Genomic DNA, 25,153 nt, shown 5'->3' with positions numbered 1-25,153 from the left:
GCACCTTTAACAGACTGAACAAAGTTAAAAGAGTTCACCAGTTCCAGAAAGTCCTTAGCCAGGAGCTTCCCTGGGCAGCAGACGTGTATATTAAAATCACCAGGTAGAAGGATCTGGTCATAACGTGATGCACAGTCACATGGACACATGTGATTGTGTATTGTAGTATTGATCCCAATGCTGGTATTAGTACTTGATCAATAACACTGGATGGATGCGTTCAGCATGGAGCCCCTGAGCTGTGTTACAGACAAACATGGAAACTGACAGGTCTGTGTCATTCACAGTCTGTAACACTTCTAAACAACAGAGGCTGACCCAAGTGCCTCAGAGCCAGGCACGCTCACATCACAGCTCTCTAAATAAGCCAGTTTCAAAATAAGAGCTGAAAGCTGTGTTTGGTTGTGTTAGCTTATTATTGTGGAGACTAACATTCAGTGATCATGTGTTCAGACTCATAATGATTACTCTCAGAAATCCTGATCTTTGTATTTACTGTGTGTTGGATCAATAACTGAGATTCATCGTATCACACAGCTGTGCTGCTGCTGCTGGTGATGTCAGCACATCTGGAACAATACGAGGTATCTGCTACCAGACTGAGCAGGACGTGAGACCTGTGGACTGTTTAAAGCTGTCCCTCCACAGCTCACTCAGACCTGATCCACACCTCAGTGATATTCTCTGACTTCCTCAGTAGAGACAGAAACCATTCAGATCTGGGACGATCAGCTGACTGATGATGTCACACAGACTGTGTTTTTCAGGAACAGTGATTCTGATGTGAGCCTGCTAGCTGACAGCAGACCTGATGAAACCACATGTTCACATCTGTGAGGACAGACTGGACTCTTTGACTGCACCTTGGTTCTCCTCAGAGGTCTGTACAGGAGCATGTCCACCCCCACTGAAGATCTCAGTCACTGTGAAACATAGAAAGCTGCTTGTGTAGCCTCTGCCTCACATGTAGATACAGCTACAGGTTTCTCTGTCAGTCAGACTGAAACAGTGTCCTGATGCTGCATCATTCAGCTCTGTGCCCCAGTCAGCATCACTGTGAGCTACCAGTGTCAGTGTTTCTGCCCTTTTCCTGTAACACTACACTCAGCACAGGCTCAGCTGGTATCCAGTGTTGGACTTTGGCTTCAGCTGCTGTGATAGATCCTCTAACATAGATCAGCTCTGCTACATGTTGTTAGATAAGTGCAGCTGCCTCTCATGTCCTGATGTTTCTCTGGGTCAGCAGCTTCTCCATCAGAGGTTCACATGGAGCTGATCCAGTATCTCCAGTAACTGTGTTCTGTGCCTCACTGGTTCATCCTTCTGTCTGTGTGACGTCAGTCAGATGTTGAAGTTAAACTCTGTAATCTTCACTGTGTCACAGAGTTCAGTGAGTCCCGTTATTCACAGTATCAATCAGATCATCAGAGAACAGCTGATCAGCAATCAGTGGTGCCAACAGCACCTCCTGTGGTGAGAGGATGCAATAATGCAATGTAGCATTTTTACACTCAACACTTCCAGTCATGGAAACTGTCTGTTGGATCTGTTTGACGTTGCTTTCTTGTGTTGCTTTCTTGGTTAGAGTTCCTCACAAATGTCCAGATTATTCTTCTAATGAGGCGTCGACCATGTTTTCAGTTCTTTGGAAGAAAACATCGCCCTTTGCCATCCTTACTTTTCTTTGACTTCTTCAAATGCAGCTGAACTCCAGCTGGTATTTTATTGGACTTTGCAGCTGTTTCTGGTCATCAGTTCATTCCTGCAAACCTCTGAACCTGAACAACAATGATGCTGCATTGCTGGCTGATCCCAAAAGGTTGATTCTGTTCATCTGGACGTTTTCACAAAAGTTTGCTCACTGATCAGGTGACTTCTTCAGTCTCAGCTGACTGCAGCTTTACAACCTTACAAACAGCACATTTGCACAATGACTGAAAGCAGCAGCAGCAGCACCTGATATATATGATACTAATATAATACATATACAAATATAATCCATACTAATGATGAAGGAACTGAGCTCACAGTCCATTGTTCATTCAGTGAACTACTCAGTTTATTTTGGGCCTCAGAAATGCTCACTCTGTTTGTACATCACTGTCAGCAATAGACTCATTCTGCTGTGTGGACAGGAACACATGTGACATCACTTCCTGTTTGTTTGTGACTGAAGAGGAAGAAGTTTACAAGGAATCATTTAGAAGAGTTTCAAACATCAACTGATTGAATCCATGAATCTGAAAACGTGTTTGTGAGTGAAAGAGACAGACATGTACAGACTGAACTATCTGTTCAACAGTCAGAGTGTTTCTGTAACAGGAGACACTCTTTACACTCCACTCAGCACAGGGACACTGAGGAAGCAGGATAGAAGTAAAACCCAGGATAAAGAGTTTGAGTGAATGTGGTGTTGAAGGTGTGGAGGTGGATCAGAGAGTCAGAGGAGACTCTGTAGAAGGACAGAGTGCCAGCAGGACAGTCCACATACACTGCTGCTCTGTTAGAGACAGAGGAGGAGGAGGAGGAGGAGGAGGAGGAGGAGGAGATGGATGTTTTTCTGTTATTGTGCCAGACATAACGAGGACCATCACATAGCAGATCAGACTCCAGGACTGATCATTCCATCCAAACTCACAGTCATCACTGCCTCCTTTCCTTCTGATGCTTCTGTAACTCACTGATATATAAACGTCTCCTCTCCACTCGACCTCCCAGTAACAGCGACCAGTCAGACCATTTCTACACAGCAGCTGACAAACATCAAATCTGTCTGGATGATCAGGATATGACTGAACTTCCTCCACATGTGTCACCTTCCTGTTGTTGTCAGACAGTTGGAGGTTTGTGTTCACTGTGTTTGTGTCGATTGTGAGTTGACAGGAATCTGATGGAGAGAACAAACACAATCCAGCTGCAGTTATTGATCCATCATCTGTTCATTGATTGACACTTTGATGATGACTCCTGACATGATGAAGATGGTTGAATGTGTGCTGCTTTGTTTTCATGAATCCCATTAAAAACACACTTACACTTCCTCAGACCTGGTCTCAACCATCGGACTCCAGCAGGCTCCACCCTGAAAGGAGGAGGGGGGTCAGAGCAGCACAGTCAGCATGCACACATGGACATTACATGGCTCTCATACACACACTGTTACACACCGAGCTCAAAGCTCGGCTCCACTGTTTTATTCAAAGAAATCTACATTTATTTATCAGCACATTTAAAAACAGCTTGAGCCAAAGTGCTGCACAGAGTAGAGAGAAAATAGGAAACATACACAGTGATTACTATAAAGACTCGTCAGAATTGAAAGCTACAGAGTACAAATGTGTTTCCAACCGGGTTTTAAAAATGTCGAGTGTTGGTGACGACCTGATGTGAAGGGCGACTGTTCCAGAGTTTGGCTGCAGCCATCGATAAAGCTCACCTCTGTTTTTACGTCTAGTTCTGGTCAGAAGCTACTTATCTGCAGACCTGAGGGCTCGACTTGGATTATTTTGTTAAAGACAGATAAAATGGAGCCAATCCATTCAGAGATTTAAAGACAAACAACCAGATCTGGAAGTGGATTCTACCACGTACTGGTAACCAGTGGAAAAAGCTGGAAAAAGCTGGTGATGGGTCGTCTAGCACAGACCCACCGCTGGAACCAGACAATTCATGAGGGAGAGAACTGTGACAGCGCCGTTCCTTCACTTGACCTCAGTCGCTCTCGTCTGCTCCCTCGTAACACTGCTCTTTATTGAGGTTACATGAATATGCATAAGTTCATTAACATATGACGTCTTACACAGGTATGAACAAAGAGTACCAGTCTGTGCATAGTGTAGGTGTGTGTGTGTGTGTGTGTGTGTTCCAGATGTGACCCCAAAGCTGGTGCTAAGAGTCCAGTGGTCCCCCTAACAAAGGGCTCTTATACTTAACCAGAGGTGGATGCAAAATACCAGGGAGATGAGAGAGCGAACCGGGTTGCCAGTCTTAAAACAGATCTACTGAGGCAGCAAGATTTCTTCAAGAAAGCAACCAAAGAGAATAATGCAGCAGTCGAAGCCACGTGGTTAGTGAGATGATTGCTAAAGCAGGGAAGCCATTCACAGAAGGTGAATTTGTCTAAAAGTGCATATTGCAGGCTGCAAATATAGTCTGTCCGGGAAAGAAAGGTCAGTTTAGCAACATCAGCCTTTCTGCCAACACCGCAGCAGATCGCATTTCTGACCTGTCAAGTGACATTTATGACCAACTGTGTGAGAAAGCCAAATGTTTCAGTGTATACTCAGTCGCTCTTGATGAGACCACAGACATCACCGACACTACCCAGCTCCCAATGTATGTCCGTGGTGTTGATGACAGTTTTGAAGTGATGGAGGAGCTGCTCACAGTAATTCCAATGCATGGCCAGACCACCGCTCAGCAGATATTTACAAGCTGTGTGATGCCATTGAGAATGTTGGTTTGCCATGGAAGAGGTTTGTTGGAATAACAACAGATGGAGCGCCATCAATGACAGGGAGGAAAAATGGACTGGTGGCACTTGTTCAAAAAAAACTGGAAGAGGAAGGCGTGGAGGAGGCCATTGCTCTGCACTGCATTATCCATCAGCAGGTCCTTTGCAGCAAATGCCTGAAGTTTGACAATGTGATGTCTATTGTTGTGAAATGCATCAAGCAAATCAGATCCAGGGGCTTAAAGCACCGAAGGTTCTGTGCTTTTTTAGAGGAAATGGAGTCAGAATATGGGGATGTGCTCGACTTCACTGAGGTACGTTGGCTCAGCAGGGGAAATGTATTAAAGAGACTTTTTGAGTTGAGAGCAGAAGTGAAGCCTTCATGGAGAAGGATGGAGTTAGTGTTCCTGTGCTAACTGATCCCAAATGGCTCATGGACTTAGCTTTTCTTGTTGATATAACACATGAGCTTAATGTACTGAACAAGACGTTACAAGGCCAGGGGCAACTTGTCAGTGCTGCCTATGACAACGTGAGAGCATTCTCCACAAAACTTGCGCTCTGAAAAGCTCAGCTCTCTCAGACAAACTTTTGCCATTTCCCAGCATGCAAGGCACTCGTGGATGCAGGCACACCATTCAGTGCTGACAAGTATGTTGATGTCATTTTGAGGCTACAGGAGGAATTTGATCACAGATTTGCTGACTTCAAGACGCACAGAGCCACCTTTCAAATTTTTGCGGACCCCTTCTCCTTTGATGTGCAAGATGCCCCTTCTGTGCTTCAAATGGAGCTCATTGAGCTGCAGTGCAACTCAACTCAACTCAAAGCAAAGTTCAGGGAGGTGAGTGGAAAAGCAGACAAGCTTGGACAATTTTTGAGAGAATTGAGCCCTAGTTTCCCTCGGCTTTCCCGAATGTTCAAGCGGACCATGTGCCTTTTTGGTAGCACATATTTGTACGAAAAGCTCTTCTCCACTTTGAACTTCAGTAAGTCCAAGTACAGGTCCAGACTTACGGATGATCATCTTCAAGACATACTGAGGGTTGCAGCTGCTTCCTCCCTCAGGCCAAATCTGGCTCGGCTATGCGAGAGGAAACGCAGCCAGGTCTCTAGCAGCAAGGAGTAGGCAAGAGAAGCCATGTTCAGAAGAACAGTTCATTTTCTACAGTGTTCCATTCATGTTCAGAAGAAGGTTATAGAACTGTTAATACAGACATTTCAATCTAAATACAGGTGACCAGCTAATACTTAGTAGGTTGCCGTTATTAGCTAATACTAATTTGAGGTGAATTAGCATTATTCCCTTATGCTAACAATGTTTTTTCTTACTTTTTAACAATACGAGTAGCTAATGTGAACACTTTTTTTATTCAATTTTAACTTTTCCCCTGTGATGTGAAGAGTTAATGCTTTAGATGAAAAAGCATTATTAGCTAATGCTAATTTAGGTGAATTAGCATTATCCACTAATGCTAACAATGTTTTTGCCAACTCTTTTCCCTTGCATTATAACAATATGAGCAGCTAATGCTAAGAAGGCTGCCATTATTAGGTAATGCTAATTTATCCGCTAATGCTAACAATGTTTTTTCTTACATTTTAACAATGTGATGTGTGTTACCATTAATAACTATTGCTAATTTGACGTGAATTAGCATTATCAAATAATGCTAACTATTTCCCCTTGCATTATAACAATGTGAGCAGCTAATACTAAGAAGGCTGCTGTTATTAGGTAATGCTAATTTGATGCGAGTTAGCATTACCCAATAATGCAAACAGTTTTCCCTTCCCTTTTAATAATGTGAGCAGCTAGTGCTAAGTAGGCTGATGTTAGCAGCTAATGCTAATTTGATGTGAATTAGCATTGTATTAGTGAGGAGTTAATGTTGAGTAGACTGCCATTAGTCGCTAATGCTAATTTTACTTAAATAGAAATTGGCAGCTAATGCTAATACCATATTTTCTTGCCTTATAACAATGTGACCAGCTAATGCTAAGCAGGTGCCGTTATTAGCTAATAATAATTTGAGGTGAATTAGCATTATCCGTTTATGCTAACAATGTTTTTTCTTACTTTTTAACAATACGCCATTAGTGGCTAATTCTAATTTTAGATGAAAAAGCATTAACAGCTAATGCTCATACTGTTTGCTTTGTAAGAATGATAGCAGCTAATGATACGAAGTCTACCGTTATTAACTAATGCTAATTTGATGTGAATTAGCATTATCCGATAATGGTAACTCTTTTCCCCTGCATTATAACGATGTCAGGAGTTAATGCTAAGTAGGCTGCCATTAGGGGCTAACTCAAATTTGGGGTGAATAATTATTAGCAGCTAATGCTAATACCGTTTTCTCTTTCCTTATAACAACTTGAGCAGCTAATGCTAATTTGACGTTAATTAGCATTATATTAGTGAGCAGTTAATGCTAAGTAGGCTGCCCTTATTAACTAATACTACGTTGACGTGAATTAGCATTATGCTCTACTGCTAATACTGTTTTCCCTTACTTTTAAACAATGTGAGCGGCTAATTCTAAGTACGCTGTTGTAAATAGCTAATGCTAATTTAATGTGAGTTAGCATTATCCAATAATGCTAACACTGTTTTCTCTTACTTATTAAAAATGATAGTAGCTAATACTAATACTCTTTTCCGTTGGGTAACAACGAAGTGAGGAGTTAATGCTAAGTAGGCTGCTGTTAGCGGCTTATTCTTTTTTTTTCTTTTTTTCTTTTTCAAAACACCTGGATCACCAGTATGGAGAAAAAAAACAGAAGAGAAAGCAAACAAAAAAAAGAGCAACATAATAAATACAGCACCATCACAATAAACTAGCTAGCAGTAGATAACAGTAGATACTAAATATTAAACGATATTGTGTAGCACAGAAGATAGACAGCGCACAATGTGCTTTGAGGCAGCCGCCAAGAAAGGTGTAGTCCGCGTCTGTGAACACCCGTGTGTACACCTGTGTGCACACCTGTGTGCACGCCTGTGTGGATCAGCATGCTTGTATTCCAAAGATTTCTCCATGTAACGATCTGCTAGGGAGTGCGGGGAGCCATAGCCCCGTCCCCCAGGGCATGAAGCAGGTATGGAGGAGATCCAGGCCCCAGATATCCAGAGGCCCCAGAGTACGAGGACCCGAGGAGGACCACCAAAAGGGAGGGAACCGTGCCACCCTCCTGGGAAGAGCTGAGTAGAGCCCCAAACGAGAGGTCACCCAGCAGCTATGGAGCAGAGGCCAGAGGGGGTTGCAGTGGCGTGCCCGTGGGCTCTGCCGGCAGCCAGCTGTGCCAGAGAGGACCGAGCTTCAGGCCCAGGGGCCAGAGGCCTGAGGGCACCCCACCCCCCGGAATGGTCCCAGCCGAGCCACAGGCGCCAGGCCCCACCAATCGGCCACCAGGAGTGAGCCGGTACATACATGAGCGCCCAGCCCCAGTCGACAAGGACCACCAACACACCAACGTCTGAGGGCATCAGCCACCGGCAGGGAGTGTGGTGAGGGGAGATAGGCCTCCGTACTTTGGAGGGCCTGAGATTTACCCAGAGAGGTTGAGTCTAAGACCCAACCTGACATATAGACACAGACGAACAGGCGCACGTGGACACAAACATGCACTCCCATCCCCATATACACAACCAAATACTCGGCACTCACCCAACATATAGACAGACACAGATAGACACTGCACAGACAGTCACACTCCCCAAACATACTCTATATCCCAGGTCCAGGTACCCCCGCCCCCAGAGGGGCAAACCGCACCTAGACCCAGGAGATGTAACCCTTCTCTCTGGAGTGGAGGCAAGCGGACCACCTCCTTATCTGCAGTAGCAGGGAGGCCGTGATGGCTAACAGAATCGGGGTGAGTGAAGACCCAAAATCTCCCTACGTTTAAACCTCCTTTAGCGGCTTATTATAATTAGGGGTGAATAATTATTGGCAGCTAATGCTAATACCGTTTTCTCTTTCCTATAACAATATGAGCAGCTAATGCTAATTTGATGTAAATTAGCATTATATTAGTGGGGAGTTAATGCTAAGTAGGCTGCCATTAGCAGCTAAAGGTAATTTGAGGTGAATAAGCATTAGTAGCTAATGCTAATACCCTTTTCTCTTGTGTTATAATGATGTGAGATGTTAATATTGTTCTCAAACAACAGAATGAGAATGAAATATTGATTCTAACAGGGCCCATAAATAGCATTACCTTAGCAGCATTAGCTTATCAGAGTTTCCATCATGGTCACACAAATCCTTAGCAGAGCAAAGTGGCCTACTTAGCAATAGCTGCTCAAGTTGTAGAAAGCAAAGGGAAAAACAGTATTAGCATTAGCTGCTAAATGTGCACTTGAGAATAAATCTATTGTGAATTCAGCTGTGAATGTAGAGTTTGTCATTATTTAAGGTTCCATTTCCAAATGTTAGCTGCTCCTGTCTGGCTCTTTGTCACACACACAGACTGAAATGATTCACAGCCTTGTTTCATCCTTCTGTCAGTGTCACTGACTGTCACTGTGACTGTGGACATACAGCATGGGAAACATACACATGGCTGACACTTTATTAGGTACACAGTGCCCACTATCTCAGGTACACCTGTGACCTAATAAAGTGTATCTAAAGTTACAAAATGTTGTCTCTGTCCAAATATTTATGGACCCAACTGTAGGTCTACTTTTAATGAAACTCACAACATGACTTATCAGTTATCATTAATGTTCCTGTAAACAGACTCCTTGGAGACCCCCTACATAAATTTCAATGTACTATCCAGCTAGACCAGTGTGTCTGTCCCTGAAAATATTCCTGCATGTGTGATTGTTCATGTCTCATCTGCAGGAAACAAACAGGAAGTGAGTAAATGACACAGGAAATGTTTCCAGCTCTTCCTCCTCTATCAGACATTATCTCCATACCTGAGAGTGTCCAGTCTCCAGCCTGGATCCTTCAGTCCAGACAACAGCAACTTCATTCCTGAGTCACCTGGATGATTGTAGCTCAGGTCCAGCTCTCTCAGATGGGAGGGGTTGGAGATCAGAGCTGAGGCCAGAGAAGTACAGCCTTTCTCTGTAATCAGACAGCCTGACAGGCTGCAGACACACAAAACAACAATCCGTCTGTTATCCATCTCTATGGCAGCATAACTAAGGGATGGGTTCAGGGTCACCTGATCCAGCTCGAACTATAAGCTTTATCAAAAAGGAAAGTTTGAAGCTGATCTTCAAAGTAGAGAGGGTGTCCGTCTCCTGAACTCAAACTGGGAGGTGCTGCCACACCAAGTCCAACATAGCCAGGCTTTCTTTGTGTTTGCTGCTTTGATAAAACCTCAAATCCCAGTCAGAGATGATGAGCATCATCACAGTGATGATCATTTCTCTGTTAACCCAGGCTTTCTGCTTCAGGATCTGTGCACGCTCACAGAACAAGGAGACCTTTAAACGTCACTTCACTAAATGGATGGACTGAGCTCAGCCTACAGATGAACTGGATAAATAAAGATTTTACCTCAGTGTGCTCAGTGTTACTGTCTATTCCTAACATATTCCTAACATGATAGCTTCACTTTAGAGCTCTAAAACTGGAACTGACACATATTTAAACTCTACATGTTACTCAGTACATTCAGTTCTGACACTCGCCCACAGTCCAAATAAGGAAACATGGAGATCACATCAGTTTGTCACCAAAGTCTAATTATTCCAGAGGGCAGTGTTGATACAACTAAAGTTATCTGGAAGCAAAGTTGAGTTTTTTATTGTCGGAGTACTTCAAGTCTGAAGTATCACTTAAATGCATTACACGCTGTTGATGGCAGCAAACAAACCACCTAAATAAACAGCGGTGGGAGGCTTGGGCAGACTACGTTGGATCAGCTTGTGGGAGGAGTCTAGATAAACCAAAGAAAGACAAGCTAACAAATGCCACAGTGAAGTGAGTAGCTACAAACTGCAGGCTGATTAGTGTTGTTGAAGAAGTCGGTCTGAGGAACGTTCTTAGGATCAACAAATGACGGCATGTATGAGCCTCCCTCAAGACGCACCATCACAAGAAGAACACATGAGCTGCAGAAAAAGGAGAGACTACGAACGCCACAGCGTTACAACATGAACCTGCTGTTGGTCTCTCTGGAGACTACTGGGCGTGGCTGGGTAACCATGGTTACTTGGGAGTTACAGTACATGATATTAATGAAGAGTGGGAGCTGCGTTCTATTGCAAACAATTTGTTGTGAGGTAATCAGCTGATCTTACTTTAACCAGAAGCCCTTCACAATAATTGCAATGCCTTTATTTTGTACAACTACCATCAGTTCGTCTGTACTGATGGTAACTTAAAGTCACACTAATGTCGTTTAGTTTCTATAGTGTAAGTAGTAGAAGTATACTACAGTACCCTGATCACTGATAGGATAGATTTATGTAGATATACACCTTTGTGTTTAACATTACTGCATTATAGTACTGTGATCTTTGTCCTTATATATGGCTATTTTTGCTATACTGACGTATGCATATAACTGGATATGTAACTTAGGGCTGGTCGATTATGGCAAAAATGATAATCACGATTATTTTCACTGAAATTGAGATCTCGATTATTTGACGATATATATATATATATTTAACAATAACAATGTATTGAATAATGACTTTAAAGATTGTCAAAAAATAATATAAAATAGTGTGCAAATACTGATAACAGTGCAAATGTTTGCAATATGAAAAATAAATGAAAAATGTAAACATCTATGTTTAGTGAACTTTGCAGTGTTGCTCTGTGGTGCAGCTATGACACTGTAGCAAAGTTTACACACTATGTCTACTTGATCCACGTCTGACTCAGAACCCATAATGTTTCCACACCACTGAAGTTTTTTTTACCTCTCTTTTCAACCAACGGCAGTCACTCTCCTCTCCAAATAACTTCTGCTTAGCTTTCCGAGCTTCCCTCGGGTCCTCTTAATCAGCGGTCCCCAACCCCCGGGCCTCGGACCGGTACCGGTCCATGAGTCGTTTGGTACCGGGCCGCGAGAGTTGAGGCTTAGGTGTGAAATGTATAGTTTTCAGGGTTTTTATCGGTTTTCAGCGTTATTTTGTTATCGTTTTTATTGTTTACTCGGTTTTCCTTGATCTTTTCACGTCTGTTATGAATAAATCTTCTTTTTTCGGGACTGGTACTAGTTTTATTTTGTTGTATTTATCCGCGACACCTTAAAGGCCAGTCCATGAAAATATTGTCGGGCATAAACCGGTCCGTGGCGCAATAATGGTTGGGGACCGCTGCTCTTAATTGTTGTGACACGTATTCGAAATGCAGACAGGTGCGCTCGATTTGCCACACGGAGCAGCGCGAGAGTAAAGCACGAGGGAGGGGCTAATAATCGGCTCAGTCATTTTTAATGATCGTTGAAAGCCCAGATCGTAATCGTGATTAGCTGATGCTAGCAGCTAATGCTAATTTGATGTGAATTAGCATTATATTAGTGAAGAGTTAATACTGAGTAGACTGCCATTAGTGGCTAATGCTAATTTTAGGTGAATAGGAATTGGCAGCTAATGCTAATACCCATATTTTCTTACTTTATAACAATGTGACCAGCTAATACTTAGTAGGTTGCCGTTATTAGCGAATACTAATTTGAGGTGAATTAGCATTATCCCCTTATGCTAACAATGTTTTTTCTTACTTTTTAACAGGACGAGTAGCTAATGTGAACACTTTTTTTTATTCAATTTTAACTTTTCCCCTGTGATGTGAAGAGTTAATACTTTAGATGAAAAACCATTAGAAGCTAATGCTAATAGCATATTTTCTTGCTTTATATCAATATTTGTAGCTAATGCTAGGTACGTAGCCATTATTAGCTAATGCTAATTTAGGTGAATTAGCATTATCAACTAATGCTAACAATGTTTTTGCCAACTCTTTTCCCTTGCATTATAACAATATGAGCAGCTAATGCTAAGAAGGCTGCCATTATTAGGTAATGCTAATTTATCCGCTAATGCTAACAATGTATTTTCTTACATTTTAACAATGTCATGTGTGTTACCATTAATAACTATTGCTAATTTGACGTGAATTAGCATTATCAAATAATGCTAACTATTTCCCCTTGCATTATAACAATGTGAGTAGCTCATGCTCACACTATTTCCCTTAACTTTATAACAATGTGAACGGGTAATGCTAACACTCGTTTCCCTAGCATTACAACATCTGAGCTGCTAATGCTAAGTAGGCTGCCATTAGCACCTACGTCTAATTTAAGGCAAATACGCATTAGAACCTAATGCTCATATCGTTTTCCTTTGCTTTATAACAATGTGAGCAGCTACTGCTAAATAGCATTAGCTAATAACAGCAGTCTAATTTAATGCAAGTTAGCATCATTTGCATTATAACGATGTGAGGAGTTAATGCATTAGCGGCTAATTCTAATTAGGGGTGAATAATTATTACCAGCTAATGCTAATATCATTTTCTCTTCCCTTTTAACAATGTTTGCAGCTAGTGCTAGGTAGGCTGATTAAAATTCGATTAATTGAGCAGCCCTAATTTATCTATTTATCTTATTTGTCATGTATTTGTATTGTGTACTTCCTTTTTGTAAGAAACCACACACGTGATCACAGCCACAAGAATCAATCAGTGAAAGAATAAAGTGCCTCAATCTGAACCTTAAGCTCCTTATTCCAAACGCTGGGATCATTTGGCCTTCAGTGGTGTTCTGGCTGACACACCGGAGTGACCGGAGTGCTAAAGAGTGAATTGGACACACCAGTGTCATCCCTGATATCTCCACTACATTTAATCGTCCTTCAGCTTGTGGCTGCAGTTAGCTGATCTGCTAGTCAGCTGGTGTGCTGACCAGCGAACCAGTACGTTACAAGATGAGCTTGTCTGTCTGATGAGCCAGCTCTCTCTGTCTTGGTCGTTTTGTCCTTGGGCAAGACACTTCACCTACCGCTTACTTGTGATGACCAGAGGGGCCGATGGCGCGATATGGCAGCCTCGCTTCTGTCAGTCTGCCCCAGGGCAGCTGGGGCTACAACTGTAGCTTACCTCCACCAGTGTGTGAATGTGAGAGTGAATGAATAGTGGAATTGTAAAGGGTCTTTGAGGGTCTCGAAAAGTGCTATATAAATGCAATCCATTATTATTGTTAAGAGCATCTTTAGGCCTGACTGTGCTCATTCTTCCTCCAACCTCTCCTTACCAAAGATAACAACTACATCAGTATTAGCTCAATAACAATTTCTGCAATTCAATTGTGGACATTCATTTTTAAACCTTGTGTAAAATGATAAAATCTAAAAATCTGAGTATTATTCTTTGTGCAAACAGCTCTTGTAGGTTACCCTGGACTTAATAATTAAATAATAATAATAAAAATAACCTTTCCTTTAAGCAACTGTTCAGGCTACTAAACTCATCCCAGAAATAACAAGAGACACCATTAATAGTGGAGCTACCTTTAACAGGTGAAACTGATTTGACCTATAAGGCTACTGCAGTTACTTCTAATCAGGGTTAGTAGGGAAGACATCTGGATGAGGTAGTTAGTAGTATGTAGTTAGTACCAGGCGAGTCCCCTCCCCCACATCGGCACCAGAACCCTGTATTATCTACAGGGTAAGACTGCCTGTTTTATCAAACTATGGCCATTACTACTGTGATCATTTGCAGCCCAGTGTGCCGCTCTCTCTGCTGGGATAAACCACTGGAGCTCACCCAGTCGTCCCTTTCTTTCTCTCAAGAAGAAGTGAAATAAATATATTTATTATGTTACGAGTCTAATATTCTTTAAATCAAGCTGTAATGAATAAATCAAGCAAGAAGATTTGGTGGCTCCAAGTGTTGTAGAAGAAAAGATAAACATCTCATTTTGAGAAATCAGCCTTTAAAATTAAGTAAGCACAGTGAATAAAAAACAAACAGCGAACCAATCAGTAGTCGCCGATATCCTCCTAATTTCATTCACAAAGAAATCAAATATATATTTTATGGGCCCATAGGAGCCTAAATCTTTAAATTAGGCAGTACATGAAGTATTTTTTTTAAATAAACAAAGACATGACTATAACAACTTTTAGTAATTCAGAGTCCAATTATCCACTCAAATGTGAATAAAAGTTCACTTGACAGCTGTATAAAAGTTTCCTGTTTATACAATAATATAAATCACATTTCAAATGATCATCTGTGGAAAAGTTTGAATCCTGACCTGAGAGTTTCCACTGCACACTGTGAACTCTTTAGTCCAGCAGACAGAAGCTTCACTCCTGAATCCTGCAGGTCAGAGTTACTCAGGTCCAGCTCTCTTAGACTGGAGGACTGGGAGCTGAGGACTGAGGAAAGAGCTTCACAGCTTCTCTCTGACAGGTTACAGCCACTCAGTCTGAAAAATAAAAGACAGTCTATACAACAAATACTCATGTAGAGTTTGTTAATACATTTCACAACAGTAAATGTTGACTTTCTATTTTTAAAGGAAACATTAACATACCAAGAAACACATCATATGTATGAACTTTAATTAATAATTCTAAAAATATATATTTTTTTTTGATCTGACCTCAGAGTATTTAGTTTACAGTTTAAACGTTGTAGTCCAGCAGACAGAAGCTTCACTCCTGAATCCTGTAGCTTTCTGATACTCAGGTCCAGCTCTGTCAGACTAGAGGACTGTGACCTGAGAACAGAGGACAGAGCTTCACAGCTTTCCTCTGAGAGTTCACAGATGTTAAGTCTGAAGATAAAAACATGAATAAAGATTGTTGTTAAAGTGTAACCAGGGTGCAATAGCTTATTGTCTTGTGCTGAGTAGGTTAGTATAAGTTCACTTTAACTTAGAAATGAATATAAATGCTACGAAACAAGGATAACTGGATAAAGATATAAACAAAAACAAACATCAAACACAGAAACAAATAGAACTAAACAGAATACAAATTGATCTGACCTCAGAATATTCAGTTTGGCGTGTGGACTCTCCACTGCAGTGGACAGGAGCATTACTGCTGAAGCCTTCAGGCTGTTGGTACTCAGGTCCAGTTGTCTCAGACTACAGGACTGGGAGCTGACCACTGACAATAAAACTTCACAGCCTTTTTCTGACAGGTTACAGCTGCTCAGTCTGAGAGAGAAAGGAAAAAACAAAACAAAACAATATATGTGATCAAATGAAATTTGTTTATATGTTAAACCTTTTTTTTTTTTTTAACCTATGAGACTATGAGTGCTACCAGTCCAATGCCCACAATTGGTACCTTGATGGTACCTTGCTCAGGGAAGCCTCAGGGTAGCTGTTCGGTGGAGTCGACCCCCGACCTTACGATCATGGTGCGACCACTCTACCTACTGAGCTAATAATTCTGTGTACACTATTATACAATATTAACTACAATAATTATTTTCGAAAATTTTACTAATTCAGTAATTGTTATGCTAATTAACTGTGAGTAACACTGGATTTTAAACACTAGCTGTATAAAACTCTTCCTGTTAAAGGTGTGTATAAAGGAAATGAGCTGAAATGCAGACTTCATGGAGAATGTTTGCTGTCAGGATATATCAAAGACAAAGCAGAAATCCATCCAGTCTCTTCCACTAAGCCCACAGAAGGACAGACAACCACTCTCACTCACACCTGCATGAAGTTTAGATCACCAGGTAACCTAAATGCATGTCTGTGGACAGTGGGAGGAAACTGTAGAGGACCCAGAGAGAACCCACTGTAATTCTGTGGGAACACTGGTTATGGAAGCCTTACAGTTAGATATGAATACTGTCAAGAAACAGGACCTGAGTGGCAATTTCAATGATGAAGCCCAAGTTCTCCCTCCATCCTGGATAAAAACAGGACAGTCACAGCAGAGATTTATAATACAAAAGGGAGAGTGTGCACTGAAAGTGAGATAGAAAACAAACTGCTGGAGTTGGAGACATGAACAAGCTGAGGAAAATAAACCTCTCAGAGGGGCTGAAGGATCAGAGCTCAGGTTCTTATTGGCTGGGCCTGGATTGTACTTTGATAAGAGTTACAGACAAAAATGTGTCAGAAATACTGACACGTCCTGCTGGACTGAAAAAATATTTACTGAGTGACTGATGATCATTTAATTCACTATTTTTATGTTTTTTAACTGTTCTTTGAACTCAGCATTTCTGATTTATTTCCCATGGTTTTAAGATTTTTATCGATTATAAGATTTTAAGCAATGAGTTCATGTTTACTTACAGAGCTTTGTTGGAGGCTTTGACCACTGGCAGCATTCTCAGAAGAGCCTCCTCTGAAGCAGAGTATTTCTTAAAGTCAAACTCATCCAGATCTTCTTCTGATGACAGTAACATGAAGGTCAGAGCTGAGCACTGAGCAGGAGACAGTTTACCTGTGGAGAGACTTCCTGAAGTCCTGTATTGTTGGAACTCCTCCATTAGAGAACGATCATTCAGTTCAATCAGACAGTGGATCAGATTGATGCATTTCTCTGCAGAGAGATTCTGACTGAGCTTCTCCTTGATGTACTGGACTGTTTCCTGATTGGTCTGTGAGTTACTTCCTGTCTGTGTCAGCAGACCTCGTAGGAGAGTCTGATTGGTCTGCAGTGAAAGACCCAGGAGAAAGAGGAGGAACAAGTCCAGGTGTCCATTTGGACTCTGTAAGGCCTTGTCCACAGCACTCTGGTAGAAGTGTTTCTCTGTAGATTCTCCTGTTTCAGACTTCTGGCAGGTTTTTTGTTCTTCCAGCAGATTGAGTCCAGACTTGATGAAGGTCCGATGGACATGAAGAGCAGCCAGAAACTCCTGAGCACTCAGATGGATGAAGCAGAACACCTTGTCCTGGTACAGTCCTCTCTCCTCTTTAAAGATCTGTGTGAACACTCCCGAGTACACTGAGGCTGCTCTTATATCGATGTCACACTCTGTCAGGTCTGATTCATAGAAGATCAGGTTTCCTTTCTGCAGCTGATCAAAAGCCAGTTTTCCCAGAGACTCCATCATCTTCCTGCTCTCTGGGCTCCAGTGTGGATCTGTCTCAGCTCCTCCATCATACTTGACCTTCTTCACTTTGGCCTGAACCACCAGGAAGTGGATGTACATCTCAGTCAGGGTGTTGGGCAGCTGTCCTCCCTCTCTGGTTTCCAGCACATCCTCCAGAACTGTAGCAGTGATCCAGCAGAAGACTGGGATGTGGCACATGATGTGGAGGCTTCGTGATGTCTTGATGTAGGAGAGGATCCTGCTGGCCTGCTCCTCATCTCTGAATCTCTTCCTGAAGTACTCCTCCTTCTGTGGGTCAGTGAACCCTCTGACCTCTGTCACCATGCCAGCACAGTCAGGAGGGATCTGATTGGCTGCTGCAGGTCGTGTGGTTATCCAGAGTCGAGCAGAGGGAAGCAGTTTCCCCCTGATGAGGTTTATGACCAGCACATCCACTGAGGTGGACTTTCTAGGGTCAGTTAGGATTGTAGTTTTGTGGAAGTCCAGAGGAAGTCGACACTCATCCAGACCATCAAAGATGAACACAACCTGGAAGTCTTCAAAGCTGCAGATTCCTGCTTCTTTGGTTTCAGTAAAGAAGTGATGAACAAGTCCCACCAAGCTGAACTTTTCCTCTTTCAGCACAATCAGCTCTCTGAAAGTGAATGGAAACATGAACTGGATGTCCTGGTTGGCTTTGTCTTCAGCCCAGTCCAGGGTGAACTTCTGTGTTAGGACTGTTTTCCCAATCCCAGCCACTCCCTTTGTCAGCACTGTTCTGATTGGTTCATCTCTTCCAGGTGAGACTTTAAAGATGTCTTCTTGTCTGATTGTAGTTTCTGGTCTGTCTGTTTTCCTTGATGCTGTTTCAATCTGTCTGACCTCATGTTCATCATTGACCTCTGCAGTCCCTCCCTCTGTGATGTAGAGCTCTGTGTAGATCTGATTCAGAAGGGTTGGGTTTCCTGCTTTAGCGATGCCCTCAAATACACACTGGAACTTCTTCTTCAGAGGAGATTTAAGGTTACGATGACAAACAGCAGCTGGAAGTTCTGAATAATAATAATAAAAATACAACTTTAACAATCCTATTTTACAAAATGCTGATGACAATTTCTGACCCACTGAGAAATGACAGAACACACTGGTGTCACAAGTGTCTCATTTATCCAGCAGCTTAAATCTTTAGATAAATCCTCTTACGCCTCTGCAGACGGTCAGCCAGCTCCTCCTGCTTCATTCTCCTCAGGAAGTCCACTGTGATCTTCACAAATGCCTGTCTGCTGTTTCTCCTCTGCTCATCATCCTCCCTCTGAAACTCCAAGCACTGGGGCTTATTTGGATTCAGAGCCTTCTGGATCTTCTTCAGCTCGTTCTTCACAAAAGTGATGATGTTGTCCTCCAGCAGCTGGAACAGAATACTTTATGAATGACCCACCACTCTGAACTTCAGTCTACACAACATCAAGAAGGTCCTGAGAAAATGTGAATGCTGGTTTGTGGGCGGAGTCAAGGAGGCCATTTATGTGAAAAGGGAAAGACCATCTCTGAATGGAGGAGGGGCCTAAGGGTACATCTGTCACCATCTTTAACAACACTTTAACAAACAACATGAGATTTTAACAGTAATGTAAAAATCCTGTGATTCATTGTTATTAATCACAAAAAAATCTATGGCTCCGTTTCCATTAGTAGCCGCTCAGATCGACTCACTACAGGTCGCCACGACTGGACTGGATCCACTGGTTTCCATTACAGTTGAGGACCACCTAATGTGGTCGTCTCAATATAGCCGAGTGTCGACTCACATCATTAGTAAGTGTTAATGCTCCTACTTTCCATCATATTTGTCATTTATTGCTCAAAGTTATTGAAGAAACAGTTATTCAGCTTCATTCTCACTGATCTCAACTACAAACTGTTTCACTTTGGTTTCTGTTTAAAGCCTCGATGTTTAAAATGTTTCCCTGTGATCAATGTTGCCTCTAATGTTTCATGTGTCTGAGCACACAAACTCGCTGAGCGTCCCTTGGACCACTGTGAGCAACAGCAGACGTGTGCACTGTGGTCACGCCAGCATGGAATCCATCCAGGTTACATGGTTATTAAAATAATCTAATTACAGCATTTATGTTAGACTACTTTTAATTAACTGCTTTAGCCCACTTACAATGAAAATTAAAAACAACCTTGTTCATGACCTGTAGTATGTTAACACTATTGGAAGTAAAAAATAACTTGAACTCCAATTTTGAAAACACAACTTCATTTAGTTTTTATTTATTATTAAGCTCTGACTTGTATTATGAGTCTGAGTCTGTGGTCTGGGAGAGAGTCTGTAACTCTGGATGCAAAATACAGTAAATAATGACCAGTGCTGGGCAATTAATTATACTTCTTCAAAAAGGTAAAACAAAGTTTTTTGCAGCTGTTTACCTAAAAATGCAGCCAAGGTGTTTTTTAAACAAACATTTCAAACTATTTACAGAACAATCAGCTGTTCTGCATCAAATCTGATGCCACACAAATTATTTGTGCCACTCCAAAAAATAATTTGTGTCCACTATGAGATGAAGGAGAACAACAGCCTGATACCTGCAGGCCTGACAGCAGCAGATGTGTCACTGCGGTAACACCTGTAACACTCAGCAGTCGCCTCATTGTTCTGACACACAACAACACAACTACTGACTACACTACACACTAACTACACACTAACTACACAAGATTTGCACTAAACGTCACAAATCTCTCACATCTCAAACACGCCGTCACTCCTAAAACTTCCCCCTCCCTAAACAACTAAATGCCATGTTGCCATATCATGTTTTGAATGGTCGACATGGTACTTTTTTCGACCAATAGGAAAGGGTGGGGTGTTTTGGTTTCATCTTTGCTCACAGGTGGAGAGCGTTTCCGAGCGTTTTCCTTATGAAACGCTGTTTTTACCGTTTCTTCCCGCAGTAAATATAAACAACAATATTATTCAGGAAGAAAACCAAACAACCAAACCAACTCCAATGGTTGTACACGTTGTCATTAACGTGGCTTCACTCCACATCAGCCGCTTTGCTAAAACACTGGTGTTGGCACATAAGGACGCTGTCAGTCAACCACGTTGATTAGCTGCGTATATACGAATGTGAATCGCATCATTGGCTGGACTATGGGATAAGGTGGCATCGTTCTGATCCCATACGGGAGCAGCCAGTCACTGACTAACACTGCAAAACTGAATTGTTAACCTATTTACTTTAATTTCAATTCAGGTGGATTTTTTTTGTGTGCAATGCAGATTTTCAGTGCACAGAGACCGTGCCTGCAGTCAAAGTTTGTTTCTTTTGGTCATTTAGTCCACAGAGTCCTTGGTGTTCTGAAAGGGACCTATAAATAAATGTATTATTAATAATAATAAAGTAGTTGTTGTACATGTACAGACCATAAATATGGAGTCCAGCTGTGTTTGATGCTGCTGGGCAGACTGACCACTGGGAACCTCTGAGCTCTGCTGCTCCACTCTGTGGAGGAACCATGGACACACACACACACACACACACACACACACACACACACACACACACACACACGAGGCCACTTTGATTATTGAAATGTGAATTTAGCCTCTAAAAGCTGTGTTCAGTCACTTTTGCTGCTTCCCTTGTTGCATCTGTATTTGTAGTTTCTCTGTCAGAGATCAAAATGATCAATAATACAAATGATACTCCAGAGTCCTTCCACTGTTATCCTGATCACTGACACTTCTTTGTTGTGTTTTAAACTCTGTAAAAACACAAAGATCATAATTCCCTGAATGACTTCAATGTTTTTCTAACTGAACTTTGATTCTAAAGTTAAAGGCCGTTTCTCAGTAAATGTACTCGTGATACGTCATCATTCACAGATCAAGTACGTTTCAACTCAAAGTACGTATAAAGCCAAGTGTGTAAGTTCATCTCTGAATGTTTGTGATTCCTACGTTAAGTTTAACAACCGATATATGAAGCTCGGACGTCTGTGCGCTGCTGAGTCTGTTTGTTTGTTCATTCCAACCATCAAACTGTTTACCTGCAGCACAGTTTGTTTGTTTTTCAAAGTAAAACTGTGAAACACTTTTTTCATACTTGTTTTTTTCATACAACAGCTCACACTGACATCCATCCTGATAAAAGATGAGTGCAGGAAAACCGTGTTTGCATTTATTTGCACTGCTTTCCATGTGTGAACGAGGCGAGTATCAAAGTGCTCAGAGGAGAAAAGCTCCATATAAGAACCATTACTCCCAGTATTATTCCAAACTGGTCCAGCCTATAAAGATGAACTCTGTGTGAACAGCTGACCTGTGTCATGTGACCAAGAACACAAACATGATCTACTGTCAGATCAGGACACGTCACAGTTACTATGTTACTGTTTAACAGCACACTGCAACATTCACACGTTCATCTAACAAACTGGATCATTAACAGCTGCATTTTCACACGTTTCACTTTGATTCACTACAGATTCAGCAGACAGAAAGAAGTTGATGAGGAAACAACAGTTCAGTTCATTTCTGTCCTGGTTGATGAAGATGGCAGCACTGCTGAGGAGCAGGAAGTGGGGATCAGACTGAGTGAAGAGTTTTAGGACAGAGAGTTTGAGAACATCTCCTCTTCCTAAAAATAATCTCTGAGTATCTGCTGTGTTTGTGGAAACACTCCAACACACACCGCTGCACATATGAACATGTGTGTGAAACAGAGCTGACATTAAACATGATGGAGGATTTATTCACAAACACACAACAACATTTACACACACATTACCTCTCTGCAGGACGACACACGCCTGATTTAAAGTGAATGACAGCATCTTTAGACCGGTCACTCTTACTGCCTCCAACTGTTTTACGCCCTTTCAACACCTTCATGGTCAAAAGTGTACATGCACAAAATCTACAATAAAATCCTCATGCAGCAATAGGACAGACACACAATCCATTTATCTCTGTGTCTCAAACACACACACGTGTATTCAAAGCCTCGATTTGTTCATATTTCATTTGTTGTGTTTTTATCTTCAGCGTTTTCAGTGTTGGTGCATTTTACACCAAAAATGTTTCCATTGATGAATGAGATTGATTTGAATGTGTTTCACACACATCCATACAAATCACTCCCTGGTGGTCACATGACTCCTGTTATGTTATAGAGTCATGTGACCACCAGGGAGTTTCATGCTGTGGCCTAAAATGTCAAAATGGTTGAATGTGGTGGAGTAAAAATGTGAGATATCAACTACTTTTCTTCAATATGAAATGTTTGCAGGGCCTGACAGGAAGTGGACGGACGCTCTGATCACTTCCTGTTTGCTGAAGTGGGTTTTCAGTTGTTTAAAAACCAAAGGCTTGTTTTAAAAGACAGTTTAAATGGGACTGAGGGAACGACATGTTTGTACTGCAGAACAACATCGAGCAGTTAAATCAAAGAGTTCATGTTACTAACAGCTCACCTCTCTGCAGCAGACACAGAGCTGGGTCGAGGTCCAGGTTTGAGTCTCTGATGGATCCTGAAAAAAGTTATAAATCTTCAGTAAAATTCTCATCACTTATCAGCTGATATTATTGGTGTTAGCTTACCTTTTCTCAGCTGACTGTCTTTGCTCAAATCTCTTAATGACATCTTTGACTGAGTTACTCTCATAGGACACAGGTTGGACTTTAAAATCAATGGGATGATCTTTAGACCGGTCACTCTGTAAGGACACAGAGCTGGGTGGAGGTCCAGGTGGGTTCCTGTGAATAATGATGGAGCAGTGATGTGAGTGCTGAGCTGTGACATGGAGAAGAGTAATGAGAACATGATGGGTTGTTCATCTGTTAATCCCCCCCCCCCCCCCCCCTCTCTTTAAATCAGTTTGCTTCTGATTGCTCCTCTGTTACTTCTACAAACAGTATCTGCTGCTTAGGGCCACCACTTCCTCCACGTGCCGCTGCGGAGATTCAGAAAATGAATCTGAACCTGAAAAACAGATTTTCTATGTGTTTTATTGGAAATCTTTGTTTCTTATATTTTCTCCCCTGACATGTAGATCTGTACTGTATTAGAGTTCATAGCGGGAACAAAGATCCCAGCATGATTTCTCTGTTTGGGAAATCTTCCAGTTATTTCCTTGAACCTGGTTAGTGAACTGAGTCAGTGCTAGACTGTATAAATGCTGTTTCACTGGATGCTACCACATAAAACACATTTAGCAGCTCACCATTCTCTAAGGCTACGTTCCCTCTGCAGGTCTTGATGCTCAATTCAGATTTTTTGATCAAATCCGACTTTTTTGTCTGCTCGTTCACACTACAAATAAAATGTGACAGCAAACGCGCTCTAGTGTGAACGCTCAAAGCGGTCGCATGCACAAAAGAAGACGTCACACACAACGCGCTCTGTTTAGACCCAGACCAACAGTGTTGTTTGACTGATGGCCTTAATATAAAGACTTCGGACTTTACGTTTCCTAATTTTTGCTTTAAGTTATAAAGTTATTTTGTTATTTACATTTGGCCTAATAATGATCCTTATTGCTGTTTTAGAGGAGCGGTGCTTCAAAGGATAGTTGCAGATTTCTGTCAGAATCTGCAGATTATACAGTACAAATAAAATGTTCACGTTTCTCCAACGTTGTCGTCCCAACAGTTTCACTGGATGGACAGGAAGCGTTCACGATGTCTTCTCCGGCGCTGATAATTGGCGTCTGTCTCGTGTCAGTGACGTAAAAGACGGATTTAATGCGACATGACCATCAAACAGCAGCTTTCTAAAACATCAGATATGTATCGGATTCAGCACCACATACAAAAGTGACCCAGATCGGATTTGAAAATATTGGATTTGTGCCGTTCACACTGTCACCATGATGGATTTGGGTCACAGAGGGTCAAAAAAGTCAGAATTGATGCGCTTTCGCCTGCAGTGTGAACGTAGCCTAATATGGAGAACACCAGATCTGCAGCAGGGTTTGGATTTTTGTCGTTTTATCTTGATGGCATGTGAACAAGGTTTTTGTTTGATTGTTTGTTTGTTTTAAATCAGCTAACTTGTGGAGAAACTAGAAAGAAAAACTTCTAAAGATCCTCAAACACAGTCCGATAAGAAGAAGTGGGTCCTGAGCATTAAAGTCAGCATTAGCTCTCTGCTCTGTCTTACATCATTTTCATGAAAAGATATTTTAATGATTTTGGTGTTTTCAGCCAAGGAAACCATGTCCATGAACATTTATAGCACCAAAATAGAAAAACTAGTAGCTGCATGCAGCATAGTTTCAGTTTTCATAACACCTGATCTCAGTGATGCACCAATGGTAACAACACTCATTTAACAGAGCTGTATAAAGGCTAAGAGACATCAGGGGTTTGATTTAGATCATACATTTGATTTATTTTATGTCATGACATAAAATAAATTTGTTTTATGTCAAGTAAATTAAAATATCTCACTTCCTGTTCTGTTCTATCAACTCCATCAGTTTCTGTGATGCCTCAGTGATCAGCCATCAACAGACGAATGTTTAACTTCCTCATGTTTAAGTGCGTCACACTATGCCTGTGTTTGAACATTAAACATGTTATTACATGTAACTTTACTGTGCGCTGTTTCTTCTGTTTTTGAATCAAGTCTTCTGTTTTTCATGAAGAAACGAGTCCTTGTTAAAGATGTTAAAG

General features: G+C 41.6%; 1 protein-coding gene across 1 annotated transcript; it reads right to left on the bottom strand.

Moving 5' to 3' along the window:
* Positions 1-2,894: 2,894 nt before the first annotated feature.
* On the bottom strand, positions 2,895-23,552 carry LOC148102110 (protein NLRC3-like). The gene is made up of 11 exons (XM_087844381.1): positions 23,538-23,552; positions 23,391-23,430; positions 23,119-23,270; positions 20,900-20,971; positions 18,664-18,868; positions 16,718-18,512; positions 15,440-15,613; positions 15,053-15,226; positions 14,702-14,875; positions 9,390-9,563; positions 2,895-3,082 (listed from the first exon to the last, which is right to left on the bottom strand). Exons 1-11 carry the CDS (start codon positions 23,550-23,552, stop codon positions 2,932-2,934), a joined length of 3,126 nt encoding a protein of 1,041 aa, XP_087700507.1. The 3' UTR covers positions 2,895-2,931.
* Positions 23,553-25,153: the final 1,601 nt, after the last annotated feature.

Source organism: Neolamprologus brichardi, chromosome 7, assembly GCF_056152115.1.
Source record: "Neolamprologus brichardi isolate AB-2024 chromosome 7, ASM5615211v1, whole genome shotgun sequence".
Taxonomy (NCBI): domain Eukaryota; kingdom Metazoa; phylum Chordata; class Actinopteri; order Cichliformes; family Cichlidae; genus Neolamprologus; species Neolamprologus brichardi.
This window is presented reverse-complemented; position numbering and strand designations above follow the sequence as displayed.